General features: G+C 42.2%; 1 protein-coding gene across 1 annotated transcript; it reads right to left on the bottom strand.

The window, feature by feature from the left end:
- Window positions 1-6,513: 6,513 nt before the first annotated feature.
- On the bottom strand, window positions 6,514-18,118 carry REST (RE1 silencing transcription factor). The gene is made up of 3 exons (XM_054383145.1): window positions 17,218-18,118; window positions 11,122-11,205; window positions 6,514-8,223 (listed from the first exon to the last, which is right to left on the bottom strand). Exons 1-3 carry the CDS (start codon window positions 18,116-18,118, stop codon window positions 6,527-6,529), a joined length of 2,682 nt encoding a protein of 893 aa, XP_054239120.1. The 3' UTR covers window positions 6,514-6,526.
- Between the last annotated feature and the right edge of the window lie 242 nt (window positions 18,119-18,360).

The raw sequence follows: 18,360 nt of genomic DNA, 5'->3' as shown, positions 1-18,360 counted from the left end.
CTTCACTGATTTGTAGCTGAACTACTGCAGATTGCCCAGCGTGACTGGTGCTGGAGCAGAAACTTGATGGTGCACTGGAGTCCTGGTGGTCCATTGACCTGTCCTGGTGGTTCCTCTGGTGGCAGAGGAGACTGGTATTTGTGCAGGTCAGCTAGTAGTGTTCTGAAAGAGCAGGGGGAATTCCTGACCGGCCACTGATGAGGATGAGTTGGTGGTAGCATCCCATGCCACATACTGGGTGCCACAATGTGACTACAGACATATCTTTGAATTATTCTGTGCCTTGGGTGCCCAGCCCAGCCTCATCAGCCAGTACCAAACTAGGAAGGAGGAGGGGAAAAAAAAAAAAAAAAAAAAAAAAAAAAAAAAAAAAAAAAAAGCCCTCAAACCATTGCAGTTATTCTGACCAATTCTGAGCAGGGCCAGGGCTTGATGCCTTTTGGAACAGACAGAGCAGCATGTGTGCCCCTTATTAAAACTGACAGTAAGCACAACTACAGGAAAGGGGCCTAGCCTTCTTCTCAGCCTTCTTTTTAATTTTCTTCCATGATTGCAGGGCTCAGGGATGCTGAACTGAAAGCAGCAAATACCTGTGCCAGCACATGGGAGGTGATCCTGGCACTTTATAACCACCCAAAACACTGGCAATGTCCCTGTCCCTGGCATCCCCACCAAAGGATCAGTTATCATCTTCCCAACTGGCTTTTTGCCACAACTCTCCTTCATCTGTTTCTGTTCTCCAGCATGGCCGTTGCTGCAGTTTCAGTGCTCTGACCTATACAGAGCTAAAGGAGATCAAGAATAGCTCCTTTGACGAGCCCGTGGGCAAGAGACAGGGTCAGCTGCCTCATTTGAGCCTGAAGGTGTCAACGCACTGCCATGACATTGCCTTGCTTCAGGTCTGATGCTTCCAGTAAAGGAGAGAGATGCAAGTTTACCAAGCTTAAAAATACGTGGACAAGAGAAGAGTTTTGACCTTCTAGAATTACCTTTTTTAATGTATATGTTATGCTGTACATGAACTTGTGTTAGCGTGGCTAAACTTTAAGAACAAACAAAAAACAACTTCCAAACCAAAATAAGGAACCTAGTGTTTTGTCTCCTTCAGAGCACCAGCAAAGATTGAATAAGGCAGCTGAATTAAGACATGGGGTTGCTCTGTCTTTGTACAAGCTATAAGGAAGGTAAGAGACACCCCACTTGATCTAACTCACCATTCGGGGCATCTCAGGGCATGGGCATGAGCCAAGATACTGTAGAGCCAGGCACTTGTGCTTGGCTACCCAGTTCTGTAAAAAAAAAATCACTTGGCAAAAAGCAACTTCTAGGTATGTTTTCAGCTCGACAGGTTTAATCCTGGTTTTCTATCAGGAGAAAACTAACAGATTTTCCACCAAGGTGCTAGGAGGTAGTCAAAGGATGACCTGACTGCAGGTTTAAGGGGAAGTGTTTTCTCAAGTTGCATATCCTCTTGTTTTCCCTCATTTCAGATAGCATGTCCCCAGAACACCTTCCTGGGGGTGGTGGACAGCACTAGCTGGTGGTACAGAGCAAGGCCCCATTTATTGATGCAGTTTGAAACCATTAACTCACACAGCATAGGCAAAGAAGCACACAGGTACCCAGAGCCTGCTGTCTGTATGCTGTGCTCTCAGCTCACCTCTCTTGCATGGGCAGGCTTGGGTACCACTCCTGTTCCATGTCCTTACACCAGCTTTACCATAAACTCCTTACACACTGTCTACAAGATATCAAGGGGAGCAGACCAAAACCTGCCCCTTACTCAGGTGATGACAGCCCTCCAATGCTATGTCCCATGGCAGTTGTGCTTGGCTATTAACTGCATGGCTCAGAAACCCAAATTCCCATTGTCAGATTAAGATGATATGGGGGAGGGGAGGAGGGGAGAGGCACTGCTTGTGAGAAAAGATTTAATCACAGAATACAAAAGTTCACTAGAAGCATCCCAAATTGTTCAAAGCTGAGGCAGCTGCATATACACTACCCCCACAGGTTCATCAATTGTCATTTGCTTTTATCCCTTGGCAAATAGTAATTGTTCTGTGTTAGTGAGAGGTAAGAATGACCAAGCCCTAGAAGGCAGGTAAGCATCATGGGCTAATCCAGCTCAGGTTTTCTAAAAGGGTCAGGCTGGCAGAGAGATGAAAAGTCACCCTTGCAAACTACACCAGGCTCCACAGCTCTCAAGACATTCCCAGTATCTAAATGGACAGTATCATAGTCAGGGGGATGATATGCAACATAGATTTTATTAATCTACTGTTAATTCCTCAAAGCAGATAGCACCAGAGACCCTTCTGGAATGCAGGAGGGATTGCCACCTGCATTACTTCTAAAACTCTAATTTAGATCCCGCAGCTTCCATCAAGTTGTATTTCTTCTCATGTGGCAGGGAATAAACCTCTCATGCCCATCAGGCCTGTCCTGCCAAGTCACAAACAGGCCCAGCACTAACTCCATATGCATGCACCTCCCACCTTGTGCCCTGCCCTCACTGAAACAGGGAGGGAAATTAATAGAGATTGTTCAAATGGAAAGACAACCTGTTCCGGAGCTGTTGTCCCTACCTCCAGTAAAATCTCTGTCTGCGTGCACATGGGACCCATGTACTGGCTCCCCCAGACGCTGGCTGACCTTGGGAAGCTCTGTCAGTGATGCTTGTTCTGCTCCTGCCTTTAGTTACAGTGGCTTTCATTGCCATCAATAAGTGGGAGATAGAAGCTACAAGTTCCTTAATAAAGTTTATTTAATCATAACTATGCTTAAGAAAATACACTTGTAAGGGTTAATATAAGGCAATTTAGTTTAACTTTATACTACATTTTGGACAAAAGACTTCTTATACATGTTTCAGGAAAAAAACAGGATGTATGATCTGGCTTGTTTTACATCTTATTACAAATGTAGAAAAGACTGTCATGCACTACAGTAGAGAGAGCATGAAAAAAAATTACCTTTGGTTTAACTCAGAGAATACAAGTATTGCACTGTAAAAGCATCAAACATGGTGCAACTAAACATCATAAACGTTTCCATGCCATCTTACAAGTCTGTTAGCTAGTGTAATTTTAGAGGGGGGGAATATATGTACACATAAACCAATTGCATTAGCTATTTGGATTCTGTTAATATTGTATGCACACCGCGTATCTACACAACTGACATTCAAGGAAACTCTTGAAATGGATTTAATACCTTTCAGCTACATTAAATCTGCTGAGATCAATTAAATCTGTTGAAATCAATGATATTCCTGTATCTTAACTATCCTGTCAGTTGTTAAATATTCTTCCTTAAATGACTCAAGTTCCAGCCTGGATCATCAAAATCCAGAAACAGCACTTATAATACCATAGATTATTAATGCTTAGCTACCCACTTCTCTAGATCATTTCTCAGGGCAATTACTTTGAGTGTATAGACTCATATAGCAAGAGCCCAAACCACCATGTTGCTCAACTGAGGGCTGGCAGTGTAGGGGTATCAGTGTGCTCATTCTTCCAACCACATATTGGAGGCTGAACACTTGTACAGGTATTATTGCCAAGAAAAACAAAAATGCGAGCACTGGCAAAACCAACACGAAATAATTTAAAAATATTTAAAAAGAGAGAAAAAAAAAAAAAGGGGGCATTGTTTAAAAGGAGCTACAGCAATGTATGGCCACCGCATAAGATGGGTTACCTAACCTGCACCCCCCTCAAAAACTCAGTATTAGCAATGTCTAATATTTTAGGTATACAATAATGCATTACATCCTTGCTACTTTATCATAATATACTCCCAAACCTTAGTCTTAATCAAGCAGAGAATTCCAACACAGTTCTGCACCAACGATAGATATTTCAGGACACTGTTGACAGGTCTCAGATAAAAAGAATCACTTTTCTTCTTAGTTTGTTAATAATTTATTTTCAGTTTGTAATCTTGTGGTACGAAATGCTGCTGAACAGGAGCTGACTGTCCTCTTCAATGAGTTCTTGTCAGATCAAGCATTGAAACCTTGACCACTTCACAGAAATCTGCAGCAGAGTGTCTCAGAGAACCTCATCTTTGTTTTTATCTCGGAGAGACTTAAAGTCAGTCAACATCATTATTTTAATTTAAAAATAAACCAGAAAAATTATCAGGCCAGTCCCCAAGTTTATTTGAACATAGCTGAAGTCCTTGAAGTCTCTCACAAGATGGCAAAGACTCTTCGCAAGGATATGAAGGGAGCTATAAAACCTCTACGCAGTACTGGAATTCCCAGCATCTGCTCACATCGCTCACAAATGGTGGCAATATTTATATATAAAGGAAACACTATTATGAAGAAAAAAAAAATACACCTAAGACTATTACAACTGGTTGTTTAAGAAAACAATTCAACTAGGTTCATTTTCTTAACATTTAACATAAATATAGTTGCAACTTGATCTTCAGTTGACAATGATTGTCACAGCCAAGGTAAGGACCGAACACTATCTAATTAAACAAAAACCTATTATACATTATACAGTTTATTTCTGCCATGAGGGATGCCTTCCCTCTCAAATCTTTGGCCTCCTATTACCAATCTCTCCCATAAACAGAAGCAATGTAGCATTGTTGCTCTCTATTCATTCGAGGCAGCGGGTTGGTTTGGAGGGGAAGATGCTGTGGGGACATGCAGAGACAGCAGGGTTTAGTCCAGAGCTTGCATTGATAGTATTTGCTATATAGAGCTCTGACCAAAAACTGTCAGATCCTCAGCTCCACTCTCCAAATAACACCTGCCTCCAAATTTGCTTCTCTGGACTTGACAACCAGAGGAGCTTCCCCAAACTCTTTCACTGAAAAGACAGCTAATGACAGCCTGAAGAATGCACAGATGGGACTGGAGGGTTTTGCTTTTCCTCTGCTATTTTGGCTTTTGTTTACATTTTGCCACTGGTTAGCCACAAGCACTAAGCATGCAATTGCTCTTGTGTGTGTGCCACAAATTAAATCTGCTCAGAATTAAAAACTTCTGGTATAACATGTAGACCTGAGACGACAGTCGGATCACTTGTGTGTTTCTCTCTGCATGGAAGCAAGAAGATTTTATTAAATTCCACTTTAATAAATAAGTAGCAGGAATTCCTACATTTTTTAATGCCAGGATTGTTGCTTACCATTTGATTTATCTTTATTTGGGTTTTTTTTTGGTTAGATCTTGATGAACCATACTTACAGGACTGCCACTATTTTAGTTTTTTTAAGTTCATGAAGTTTGACTACACCAAAAATGAAAAGAGGAGGGGAAAAAAATTACCTGGACTTGCAGAGTCTGCAGACTATTTCCACTGAGAGTGTGTGTTTTTCTGCCTGGTGATCCCAAATTATAAATTAGAATTTATTACTCTGTACATGTATTCAAAGTGTCAGAAGTGGCATTTCCATGACAAAACAAATACTATAAAACAGTGTTTTGAAACTGCATTGGTATCCTTTTGCTCAAGAACGATACCATTTTAAAGCCAGTCAAAAATATATAGCCAAATAGTTTATAATTTCAGCAGCCTCATGCACAACTAATAATACCCCAGAAAACCAAGAAAAATCTGCAGTAAAGAGCATCAAACTGTCCCATGGTAAGCAACGGATCTGAATGTTTCCAAATAAAAAGAACTTACACAGACAAACCCAAACATGAATATATAAAGTGTACATGTACTGCACAAGCACTATTCCTAAAGGATTACACTGCATAGGTAAAAATCAAAAACAATGTGCAATATTTTAAGCCCTTAAAGCACAATAAAAAAAGTCAGAAATTAAAAATAACAAACTTGCTCCCCCACAACAAAGCCAATTACCTATCATAGTCATTAAGATATTAATCAAGACAAAGGTTCTCCAATCAAAAGTTGGAAAGACTACTCCCAAATTTTGGCTCACCATTCACACTTAGGGGATCTGAAATGTATGTTCACAATCATAATTATCTTAAACAGTTATGTTCACCACTATCCAACTTTGATTTCTTTTACAAAGTGCTCTTCATGTAATAGAAGCTATCTTCCTGGTAGAAAAAACATCAAGTAGTTTAACAGTTTAAACACCAAGACAAACATGAAAATAAAGGGATGAGGGGAGAGAGAAGGAATTGGCTGCTAGAACAAAAATCAGCTAATGCTAATGGCTCTATGAACATCCAACTTGTGTATTTGTTAGCTACAGTCTTGCTCCTAAAACTCAATTTTTCAAATTGCATAAGCTATTAGACTAGAAGCTTACACTGACTTTGCAGGATACAGCCTCATACACCCTACCTGCCTTCTCTAATGAAGAGATCCACAGTTAACAAGTTCACCATTACAAAAAAAGTTGTCAAGAATATTTTTGACTTTAAGAAAACACCTCAAAACTAAACCAAAAAACAAACCAATGCAGACACTAAAGCAAACTGTGCTAAAAAAACCAAAAAGAAAAAATCTACAATACCTGTACATTAGCTGTATAAGATCTTACAAAAGAAGATTTCCCCAAACCACAGCTATTTCTACTCCTGCCCCTTTGTTGCTTTCTCAAGGTAATAGACATTGACTAAGTGACGATTCAGGTGCTTGCTGTACTCCCCTTCCTTTTTAAAGGAGCGGTCACAGAAGATGCACACATAGTTCTCTCTGGCCACTGGGGCATCTGCAGCAACTTGGGATGTCTTTGGACTTGTTTCCTCTTGTACAGAGCGAGCACCATTTAACCCCGAGTCATCACTTCCTTCTGATATGTTGTCACTTATGTCGCTGCCTTCATGGCTGTGGATGCCCTCATCCTCATCCATGTCCTGAGACTCGTTCACTGCTGTGTTACCTGGAGATGATAAGGCCAGGGCTACTTTAGAGCTTTGTGTACACCCTTCTGGGGGCGCAGGTACCAGCACAGCATCTTCTCTTGGCTCCGCTGCTGGCAGGCATGTCTTGGTCAGGTCCATCAGGTCTGAGTTACTCATAGTTTCTGCCACAAAGGTTTCCTCTGACTCCTTCTCAGGTGCCACATCCGTTACCACATCCATGGGCACATCCAAGCTTTTTTCAGAAGACACTGCATGGGAAGATTCCTCAGAACAACCATTTTCCCCTCTGTCTGCCTTTCTCTCCTCTTCTTCACTAACAGTGTCTTCACTCTCTCCTGTCACAGCAGGTATTTCTTGGTCCTCTATCTCAGCTTCTGTATTTGCATCCTGAGATGGCAGACAGTGCTGCTCTGGGTCCTGTATGCAGCTTCCTTTGAGATTGGTGCCCTCCCTCTTGAGAGCATGACCACCATTATTTAACGCCGCTGTGTCAGTGGGATCTTGCTCCTTCTGGTTGCCGCCCTCTGTGCCAGGCTTCATGCCTCCATCTTCGTCTGTGAGAGGACACTCACCTGGCATCTCCTCTTCCTCAATCTTCTCCTGATCGAGTTTACTGCTTTTCTTACCATGTTTATTTTTCAGAGCTTTCTTTTTTCTGTTTTTCTTGAGGCAAGAACTTTCCTTTTTAGGCTCTTCCTCTGGTACAGTGTCACTTTTTTGAGCTTCCTGGCAGTCTCTGGGTTTAGCTTCCACTTTCTTTTTCTTTTTTGTTACTGCTGAGGTATCATTTGCAGGCTCCTCCTTTGAGGAAGTTACTTCAGTCTCTGCCTTTCTTTTGATCTTCTTTGTTTTACATGTTTTCTCAGTATTTTTCTCAGTTTTAACATCTACCTCCTTGTTTTCTGAAGCTGATTTCCGACTTCTGGTTGTCACTTGGCCTGCAGAAACATTGCTCATTGGCTTCTTTTCCTTTGCCAAATTATCTTTTTTCTCCACTTTCACAATTTTCTCATTTTTCTTCACAGCTGAATCCCCTTTTGTTTGTTCCTTCTCCGTTTTGTCGTTAGCACTCTCAGAAAAGTCAGCTTCACTCTTTTTAGTCCGTAGCTTCACCTTCGAAACATCCATGGTGATGTCAGAACAGTCAGGATGCCTGGATTTGATGTGATACTGCAGGTTGCATTTCTTAGATGCTGCATAATCACAAACAGGACAGAGAAACTGGCGCGGGTTGACGTGGAGCTCTACGTGCTTCTTGAAATTGCTGCGGTCAGCCGTTTTGTAGTCACAGTGTGGGCAAGTCAGAGGCTTTGGCCCATTGTGAACCTGCCTTGCATGACGAGTTACTTCATGCTGGTTTGAGGCCACATAGCTGCACTGATCACATTTGAATGGCTTCTCACCTAAGAGAGGAAGGGTGGAAGGGAATGATGGTGATTATCATGCAGAGGGGGCAATCAATTCCCACTAAATACAGGTACAGAAATATAAAAATCAAAAGAAGAAAAAAAATTATCCATGCGCCTTTAAAATTAAGTGAAGTCAACATAAGAAATCCACGAGTCACAAACACATTCACAAGACACTGAGAATAAAATACAAAAGAAGAGAAAAGGGGTAAGGGTTGGGAGGAAGGGGATCCAAAACCAAACAAGCAGTAACAACGTCACAGGTTCTGGCTATGCATACATACCGGCAGAGATCTCTCTACAGTATTATTAGCAAATGGAATCCATACCCAACTGGTCCATTGAATGCATTGTAGAAAAATGGAAATGTAACATTTGATGAATAGCAGTTTCACACAAAAGTTTCAAAAAAAGTTTCAAAAAAGTCCAGCTTTACACAGATTTATCATACTTCATGTTTGCATAGAATAAGAAATGAAGGGAAAGAAGCTAGCAAAAACCAAAGCATGTAAAAGGGGGACACTAGTCAGATAATCTTCACCTCTGGTAATTTGTTTCATTGTAATGGTATCTCAAACACATGATGCTCTGGCTAAAGGCTACTCTTGGCAAGCCAGCCAGATACAGTCCAAAGCCATCTTGTTCCTATTGAAATCTGTTCAGAGTTGTGCAATGACTCTTGCAGAAGTGGTCCTGAAATGTTCTGCTTAGTGCATGCTGCTGCAGCAGAAGTGGCTTTCCTTTTACACATCAAAGCAAACAGGAAAACCACTTCTGGCACAAGTCAAGTGCAGAAATAGTTTGAAAACATCTGTGCATGTGCAAATTCAGCTGAGCAATCTGGGACACTCCTGAGCTCTGAACTAATGCATGCCACTTCCTAAGTGATGAAAATTTACTCCAGCACCTTCTGCTCCTGCTACAATAGCACTTCTCCCACCTCTGCAACACGCTGCCCCAACACTGTCCATACTCCTGGTAGCCCTACAGCTGATCTGCATGCAAGTCCCTCGCAAACTCTATACTTTGATTCCCTATCTTCTTTCTTTCTTTACTTCTTGTTTTCCTTCCTTCCTTTCCTCCTTCCTTCCCTTTCCTTCCACTTCCTGACGACATTTTCCACAAGCTTAAGCTTGATGTGCTTCACTGCTTGTCCTTCTTACAGGTATAGACCTTTATCACCTACCCTTCAAGAAGCAGTTCCATGTTACACAGTGAGCAAAAAACCAGCCTCTCACTTACATACAGCTTATGAACAAGCTGTTCTAGCTGCACAGGTAGTGGCAACAGGATAACTTAAAAGGCTGTCTGTGAAGAGTTTGTGTCCATCACTTCTACTAAATCCAGGGGTTTGGTTGTACAAGTAGAAAGGTCATGTACCAAGATGACTGAGAACACAGCTGTGAAGTATGCTCTACACTGCTGTGGTTCACTGCCTGACATTTGAAGAAATCTCCAGCAGTGGTTTGCCTTAAAAGGTCAGCCTGTGAACTGCAGGAGTCCAGAAATTGCCACAGAAAAGGTCCAGCTGCCTGGGCAATGGGGTGAGACATGTAACAGAAGTTCTAAGAGCTATTAATAACACACCCCTGATAGCAAGAGTCCCATGTACACTTGCACTTCTGTCAGAACAGCTCACACCCTCCCCCCCAGGCCTTTTAGTCAAGGCCCAAGGGCAGATCCCACTCCTCAATCTCCTTCAGACTTGAGACTTCCTTGTGCAAATTAGGGGAGAGTAAGATGTTCATGAAATAGTTTCCAGGCTCAGTATTAACCAAACCATTTGAAAATTCACCTTTAGTCCAGAGATTCAGCCAAAAAAGATTTTTGTCTCTGGAGGCAGAAAACTTCATTCACAAAATTTTCAAACCAAACTACTGAGATGTAATTGTAAGGCTGGCTATTTTTAAAGGGCCCAAATCCCCTTCCACTACAATTAAAATTACCTGCCTTCTGATTTCAGTTAAAAGCCTTGTCTATTGAAACTGAAACAACTGCTCAGGAAACTTTCCCTATTGTTTGCTAGGATTAGGAATTCAGCTAGGTCTGGACAATTCAGGTATCAGCAAACCAAAAGCACAGGCAAAGATCTACCTGAACCCCCCCCTATAAGGGTCATAAAGGACAACTGTGCTGATGCCTAGCATGCCTATGCTGTTAGAACTCACAACAAAAGCTATTAATTCATTAAAAAACAAAATTGCAAAAGCAAAACCAGATGTTTGTAACATCACAGCTTATGACCAGCAATGAGAAATAGAGGCTTGTGAAAATTACTAATTTGGTTTTGAGTGCCTCAAGATTGAGTCGCGTGCGAACACCCTCTGAGTTTCCTTTTTCATCCCATGTCTCCTTGCCATGAGCAGACACTATTATACATCTTTCTGTAACACGAAGCAAAAGATGAGATGAAATTGCAGACATCAGACTGCAGAAATGGAGACTCTCAGCTGCTCTAAATCTTCCCAGACTCATTGATTTGAACTGAGTAACGGCAGCAGAAGACAAGAATCTGCTTCTCTGTCATCACAAGGTTGTATTTGCTACTAGATTACTAGGACTGCTAGAGCAGTCATGTGAACTTGGGAATACACCTTGGAAAGTAAAAGGGAAAGAAAAATATACATCCCCCCATTATCACTTTTATTAATGACACTTAGCATTTCCTAAGCAGGTAAAGACAACACTCCCTGTTAAAACAGGAACTAAAGCTCAGGCCATAGTGGATGTGCTGACACCTCATAAAGAACCAGGCAGCCTGCTCTAGGGGACTGTGCTTGAGCAGCGGGGCTGAACCAGATGACCTCCAGAAGTCCCTTCCAACTTCAGCCATGATGTGATGCTATCAACCACCCCTTTTCCTGAGTCATGCTGCTGCCACCCCTTACCAACCTGAGTGGGTGCGCATGTGTCTGGTCAAATGGGTCTTCTGAGAGCTGGAATAAGGACACATAGCACATTGATAGGGTCGCTCTCCTGCAAAAACAAACAGCAACGTCGTTACTGAAACACAGCAGATTGCCAAACTTGGTTAAGGAGTCATACATATGAGGCTTTCACAGATCTCCAAGCTGCATTTAAGGACACATTATACCTCAGCAGAGTGACACAGAGAATAGCATGTGCCTGAGCTAGACCCGTGTTACGTTGTCATGCCTTATGAACAAGGGTAGTGAAGGGGCAGAATATGAGAGAGGTACAATCTCACGTCCATCTGGGCTCTGACAAACACCTCAGGCAAAAGGTGATGAGGGCAGCCACTTTTAGGGAAGTCTTAAGCCACCAGAGCTGACTTCCCTTCAGTGTCTTCTCCCATCACTCAGAAGATACACAAAAGATACAGACTGTAAGAAATCAGGTATGCTCCTGCTTCACATAACACCTTACCTGAAACCTTTGTGTTTAATTTGGATTAAGATGGGTAACCACCATCCATTCAATGTGGACCTGCACTTTCCAGAACACAAGCACAGATAGAGACTGAGTCTCTACTTCCAAAGTTTTATTGGGAGAGTGAAATTGGCTTGGAGTGTAGAAAAGCCCGAGCAGGGGCTCAGTGAAAGTGTGCTGCTAACAAAAGCTTAAGTGAGAGCAGCAACATTGATTTTGAAGCCTCAAATCCCTATGCCTGAAGAGTTATTGTTTCTGGGGAGCTAATGGAAACTAACCTGTCATAAATTAGGTATCCACAACGGACAGTTAGCTTGTGTAACTATCTGTACAATGATACTTGAAAAGCCTTTTCAAGTGAAGACAAGCTCCAAATAAAGGTAGACAGTAGTAGTATTGACATGTTAGGCAGGGTAAGATAAGTACCAGGGGTGTCTGCCCCAAATTGGTAGCACAGCCAAGAGATCTAGACAGCCTTGTCTCCACTACAAGTTGTAAAAATACAGGGAAAAGTAAGTTACTCCACTGCAGTGTTTATTCAAGTCATAGTCAGAATTACACTACAGCATTACAGAATTACACTACAGCACTACTCCACCTGGAGTACTGCGTCCAGTTCTGGAGCCCCTATTACAAGAGGGATATGGACATGCTGGAATGTGTCCAGAGAAGGGCCACCAGGATGATCAGAGGGCTGGAGCACCTCTCCTATGAGGACAGACTGAAAGAGTTGGGGCTGTTCAGTCTGGAGAAAAGAAGGCTCCGAGGTGACCTTCTTGTGGCCTTCCAGTATCTGAAGGGGGCCTACAAGAAAGCTGAGGAGGGACTTTTTAGGATATCAGGTAGTGATAGGACTAGGGGGAATGGAACAAAGCTGGAAGTGGGGAGATTCAGGCTGGACATGAGGAAGAAATTCCTCCCCATGAGAGTGGTGAGAGCCTGGAAGGGGTTGTCCAGGGAGGTGGTTGAGGCCCCATCCCTGGAGGTGTTTAAGGCCAGGCTAGATGAGGCTCTGGCCAGCTTGATCTAGTGTGACGTGTCCCTGTCCATGGCAGGGGGATTGGAACTGGATGATCCTTGTGGTCCCTTCCAACCCTGACTGATTCTATGATTCTATGATTTTGCTACATCAGTTTAAGCATACAACCAAAGTGCTCTCCAAATCACTGAGACCAGGACGTCAGCAAAAGCCCCCCACACAAGCAGTTTGGTCACTTACAGAAGCATAGCTCTATCTGCAGCAGCAAAGACCTCACGTCTGCCAATATGTGAGGCTCCACTGCTGGCCTTTGCCAAAAGAGCAGTAGAAATGGTCTTTTCAATGCAGACTAATCCCACATTTCTTCCTCCCATCAAACATTTAGACTATCATTCTTGATAAGATCAGCAGTTGAAAGGTCAGTTCACCCTGACAACCATAACCCCCCCTCCATTTCCAGTTAAAACAAGGTAGAAGATTGGTGCAATATACACAATAAGACTAAGTCATGTAGAAGGGAGGGGTAGCCCTTTTGTTATGAAGAAATGGGTTTGTTTTTAAATGACTCCTTATAGACTGAAAATATGTGGCAAAAGGTCCCAGAATATTCAGCCATGCCTTCTTCCCACATTATATGAAATTTATCTTTAAGTTTAGTTACCTACATTAGAAATGTGGAGAAGGGTTTCTTTCAGCTATTTTATATATGCAACAGCAACAAAATCTACTGAAGTGTGACTAATTTAAAATGTGTTATTGCCACTTGAGAATTAAATGCATGACTACATGTTTTATAAAATGCTATTCCCCAGAGGATTTTTATTATAATTTTACAAGTTCATTATATGCAAACGAGCCACTAAAAAACAAAATGTTCTCCACAGACACTTAAAGAATAAGTCTCTACCTAGCAAATGCTTCAAAAGGCACTTAGCTGCTGCTCCAAAAGAATAGGCAAGACATCAGTGAACAGGTTTAAGATCATCTCCTGTAATGCTATTAAAAGTTGTCTGCTTGAAATGAAACTGTTTTCATCAAACTTGCAATACAGTGGCAAGCAAGAATGATCCACTGTGTCAGACAAAAAGAAATTAAAATAAGTAACAGCTCCAAGCTAGGCACTGAACATTGTGACTGCCTGAAGTAGATGTCCTATTGATATTGTCCTCCAGATAATTTGCCACTGAGTTTTCTAGAAATTGTTTCTAACAAGTAAAATGGAAAAAAAATGAGAACAATGCTGCACTGTCTTACACATACTAGAGTTACAGGATCTGCCATGAGGATAGTTGATGGAGTAAATCAAGTCAAAACTTGGTCTAACGTGTCTAATGAGTACAAACGAGTCCAGGTGCATCTGTTTCCCTGCCACAAAGGGACTTTTCTACCCCATCGGCAAAAGAAAGGACAGCCAGCCCCCTTGGGCAGCAGACTCTTCCAGGTGTAGCCTTCCCAGCTGACAAGCTTATAAGCATCTGTAACGTCCTCAAATCACCCTTCTGCCCAAGGTCCCCCATATTTGTCAGCAGCCAGCCACATAAGCACTGTCTGCAAGTACAGAGCTGGTTCATGACACCTGCTTTCCAACACGGACGCAAGAAGCAGGCAAGCACAGAACCTCTGCCTGCCTTCCAGTGGCCCCCAAACATACAGAGGATAAGTATTTCTCCCTCCATGCAAGGTACTACCGTGCAGCCCTCTTCCCTGATCCTGCCCATGTGCAATGGCATTTGTGTGTTGATTCAGCAGAAAACCACCCTGGGGAAGAGGAATCTTTACTGCCATTTTAGTGAGCTGAGTCAACCAGTCCCAGGCCATTGAGCCTGCCGTGCTCCAGCAACAGTAGCAGCAGTGGTAGCACTCTGGAGAGTCAGTGTTTCAAAAAACTGGATGGCTCAGAGAAAGTACAATCCAATTATCTGCAGGGATGCATTTTCCCACAGATGAAAAGTCAGGTCAAGTACAAAAAATAGGACAGAAATAACAGTATCTACCCAAAATTATTTAACTCATTAGCAATCATGAAACCAAAGAAACAACTCCAACTTTCTTTTCAATATTCAGAACCCATTAAATAGGAAGGAAAATAAGTATGCATGTATCTCTCATCTTTTTTACAATAAGTATCTTTCTTGAGTTTAAATGAAAACTATAATCCAAAGATTTCTTAGTATTACTCAGACAGTTTTTATTAAATTCAGTACTGTTATGTTAACAGTCTGCAAATACTTTAGACTATAAAAATCCCTGGGTGCTTTTTTTCTGGGGTTTTAAGGGATTGTTTGTTATGTTAACAGTCTGCAAATACTTTAGACTACAAAATATCCATGGGTGGTTTTTTTCTGGTTTTTTTGGGAGGGGGGACTATTTCAGGGTGTGCATTGTGAGTTTTTTATGTTTTAAAGCAATCATATTAGTATCAGCATATTAGTATCAGTAGAAACTTTTAGCTTGAGTATAAATATAGCTGCCAGTAGCTTATTCATTCTTCTAAGACTCTTCCTTTAGCTTTAACACTCTCCCCCACAAAATCAGTGTTACTGGAAACAAGGCACATTATTAAATAAGTCTCCTAACATATCTGAAAGACTTTTATCAAGTGAGAACTGGCTGAAAGACCTTAACTTTTTAGTTAAGAGCTAGCAAAGAAACAACTAACAGGGTGGACTAAAAAATGTCAAAATCATAATCATCACTCATTTCAGGTTAATTAAGTTAATAAAAAGACACAGCAAACAAACAACCAGAAACCTTGATTGCAGCACATTTTTTTAAAGCAGGAAAGAGGAACTGGGCAATATCCTACATAGTTTAACATCCTAGCATTTTTTTTTTGTAAAACAAAATAATGTATTTCATTGCAAAATTGGTCAAATGCGGTGGTAACAGAGCACTTCCTCAGCAAACAATGGTTAGTTCCTGTAAAAATCAACAAGAGCTTGCAGAGTTCAGAGAGGGGACTTAATGTCATGTACAACACAAGCAGGGATGAATTTAAAGTCGAGAAAAATGTAAAACGGGCAGGCATCACAGCATAGGCTCACATTTGGCCATGAGGCCCCCGAATGATTTATTTAGTTTCTCTCCTATTATGTGGTCATTTTAACCCGGTCTCTTTACTGTTATCTCCCACAATACACACAAAGAAAACAAAGCAGAGGATAAACCACAGCATTTTTCTAACACCTCTCACAATCATCTTTGTTTACTTGTTTAGGAAAAAAATATTTAGACAGTATTGGTTTTTAAACTGACAGTATCCTCTAAGCAACAGCACGTGGCTATTGTTAGAGAAGAACATGTCAAAATCTACTAAAAATCCCAGCAGACTCTCCCAGCCTTGTCAAAGCAGATCCTAAAGCATGCTGACAAACACAAACTTCTGCACATTTGAGCTCAAGCCCAGCCCCGAGGCCGCCTGACTCCAGCCGGCCCCTTCCAGACAGCTGCAGACAACTAACTGAAGCTTCCCAACTATTCATGTCACTGCTATGACAAAACACGACTTCAAAGGAGAAATCCCCCAGTGTTTTGCTCAGCCAGCACAGCTTACAATAAAGAGGAACTGAGCCAGGTCAGCACACTAGAAGTTGGCTAGCAAGTCTGCCCTCTCCCCAGGAAGCCTTGACAAGGTGGAATCAAAAGCTTCTGAGAAGCTACAAGAAAGGTCTTAACTGCTGTCCTGCTTCCACAAAAGGGATCAGGAAGCAAAGCAACCGCACCTCACTGCCTGGAAAGGTGAAATGGCTACATAACACCCGCTCCTAGGAAAGTCTCAAGTGTGGGTACACTTAAGGACTCCTCATGTGAGAGGCTGGCATGGCTCTCTGATGCAAAGCAAAGTACGTCTTTAATCACCTGCAGCCCCAGCTCACACTGAAGGTCCTCCTGTTTCACTTGGTATAAACCAGAGCAGAAAGGGGCCTCACACTTTTTCTTAAGATTATGAACCGTTGTTAGGAGAAGACAGGAAACCAGGTTGAAGACTCCCTGGAGCCCTTCCTATCGGCCAACACAAGTATGCATCTACTTCTGGCTACTGCAGTGTTACAGATCTTAGGAAAACTGAGGCCCTTGTACATTAAAAAGAATTAATTCACTGGGAGCATTACATGGCTCTTATTCTGACTTTGTGGATGCTGGAAGGCTCCTTTGCCTATGTGCATCAGCTCTTTCTCCTCTGCAATTACAGCTTAGTCTAGTTTCATCTCAGTCTGAAGGTTCCACTTGCAAAACTACCCATGTGATCTAGGCACCTTTTGTGAACCTGCTTGCTTTGTTTTTACAGGCTTTTGTACTGTAAGTCTTGACAACCATCACAGGCACACTTTGTCATGCCCTCTTCAAAAAGCCAGCTTAAAATTGCTAAACAGGATGTTCTTCATCTCCTCTTGGGTGCCTAACATTGCGAGATTTTCTCAGTTCTCTAGAACTGCAAACTGGAACTCAAACCAAATCCACACTTCCATGAGCCTATAATCTGCTAGCACCAAGGGGAGAGAGTACAGAGCTTTATCATGGTGGAATGAACATTCCAAATAGAAGCCTTTTGGCCTGCTTCATTCATCACAGCTTCTCAATACTCTTTATCATGCTTAAATCAAAAGAAGACTACTTACCTGTATGAGTTCGAATATGTTGAATATAATTGTTCTTCCTGTCTGAAAAATAGGAGCATTGTGAGCAGGTATACACTTTCCTGGGAAAATGATTTCTTAGGTGTTTCTTCCAATGATATTCACTGACAGTAGTGTAAGTGCATATAGTACACTTGTAGACTCTCTCATTTTCCCCTGCTTTGTTGTGGTGCTTCAAGTGAGCAAGATAGTGATCATATCTGTTAGTGTTATAGCCACAACGATCACAACGAATTGGGCCCTTAGAGAAATCCACCTCTTCTGCAGTGCAGGAATCAGAATCCTTCACTTGGGCTTGCTTTTCTGCATTTTCTTCCACAAAGAATTTCTTAGCACTGTGGACCCTGATATGATGCACAAACTCCTCCTCAGACTCTGCCTCGTACTGGCAAGGCTTACAACGAAACGGCTTGCTCTTCAAGCTCTTACACTTGTCCTCTGTGCTTTCTGGAGTACCTGGTGTTTCCAGTGATGCATCTTTGTCTACACTGGGAGTCTTAGGAGGGGTGCAAGCAGCTGCATCTTGAGTTTCCACACTAGGAACTTCAAGAGAGCTTAATTCTGCATTTTCAGGTGCCTCATGGTCACTGTCAGCAGCTTGGGTTTCTTCCATACCCTCTCCATCACTGTCTGAGAAATTGCTGTCTCCCACCGTTGTCAGTTCAGCCATTTGCCTCTCCTCTCCAACCAGGTAATCACAGCAGTTGCCATTGACTTCTCCTGTCAAGGCCACATTTGCCAACATAATAAGCTGAGGAGCTGCCAGCTCAGCTTTAGAAAGGTCGTGTAAGTCATACATGTCATTGGACAATGCCATACCAATATTAGCACTGCCAGGAAAGAGGCTGTTCCCACCAGACTGTCCCAGCACTTGAGTTGCCATAGCAGTAATTCTGTTGGAAGAGAAAAGAGGTACAGCTGTGAGCACCCGAGTTTTGGAAAAGCCTCCCCTGCTTTTGTCCAAGCAGCCTTCCAGGTGATACAGAAAATTAAACTGAGACACCAGGAGGCAAAACTGTGAGCAAGGGCTTCCCTGCTACCACAGACCATGTTCAGCTTCGGGGGGCTGGTGGAGGTCCCATTCCTCTCACAAAAGGGCTGTTTGGATCCGCCCTATGCGTGGAG

The sequence above is a fragment of the Indicator indicator genome, chromosome 8 (assembly GCF_027791375.1).
Source record: "Indicator indicator isolate 239-I01 chromosome 8, UM_Iind_1.1, whole genome shotgun sequence".
Taxonomy (NCBI): domain Eukaryota; kingdom Metazoa; phylum Chordata; class Aves; order Piciformes; family Indicatoridae; genus Indicator; species Indicator indicator.
This window is presented reverse-complemented; position numbering and strand designations above follow the sequence as displayed.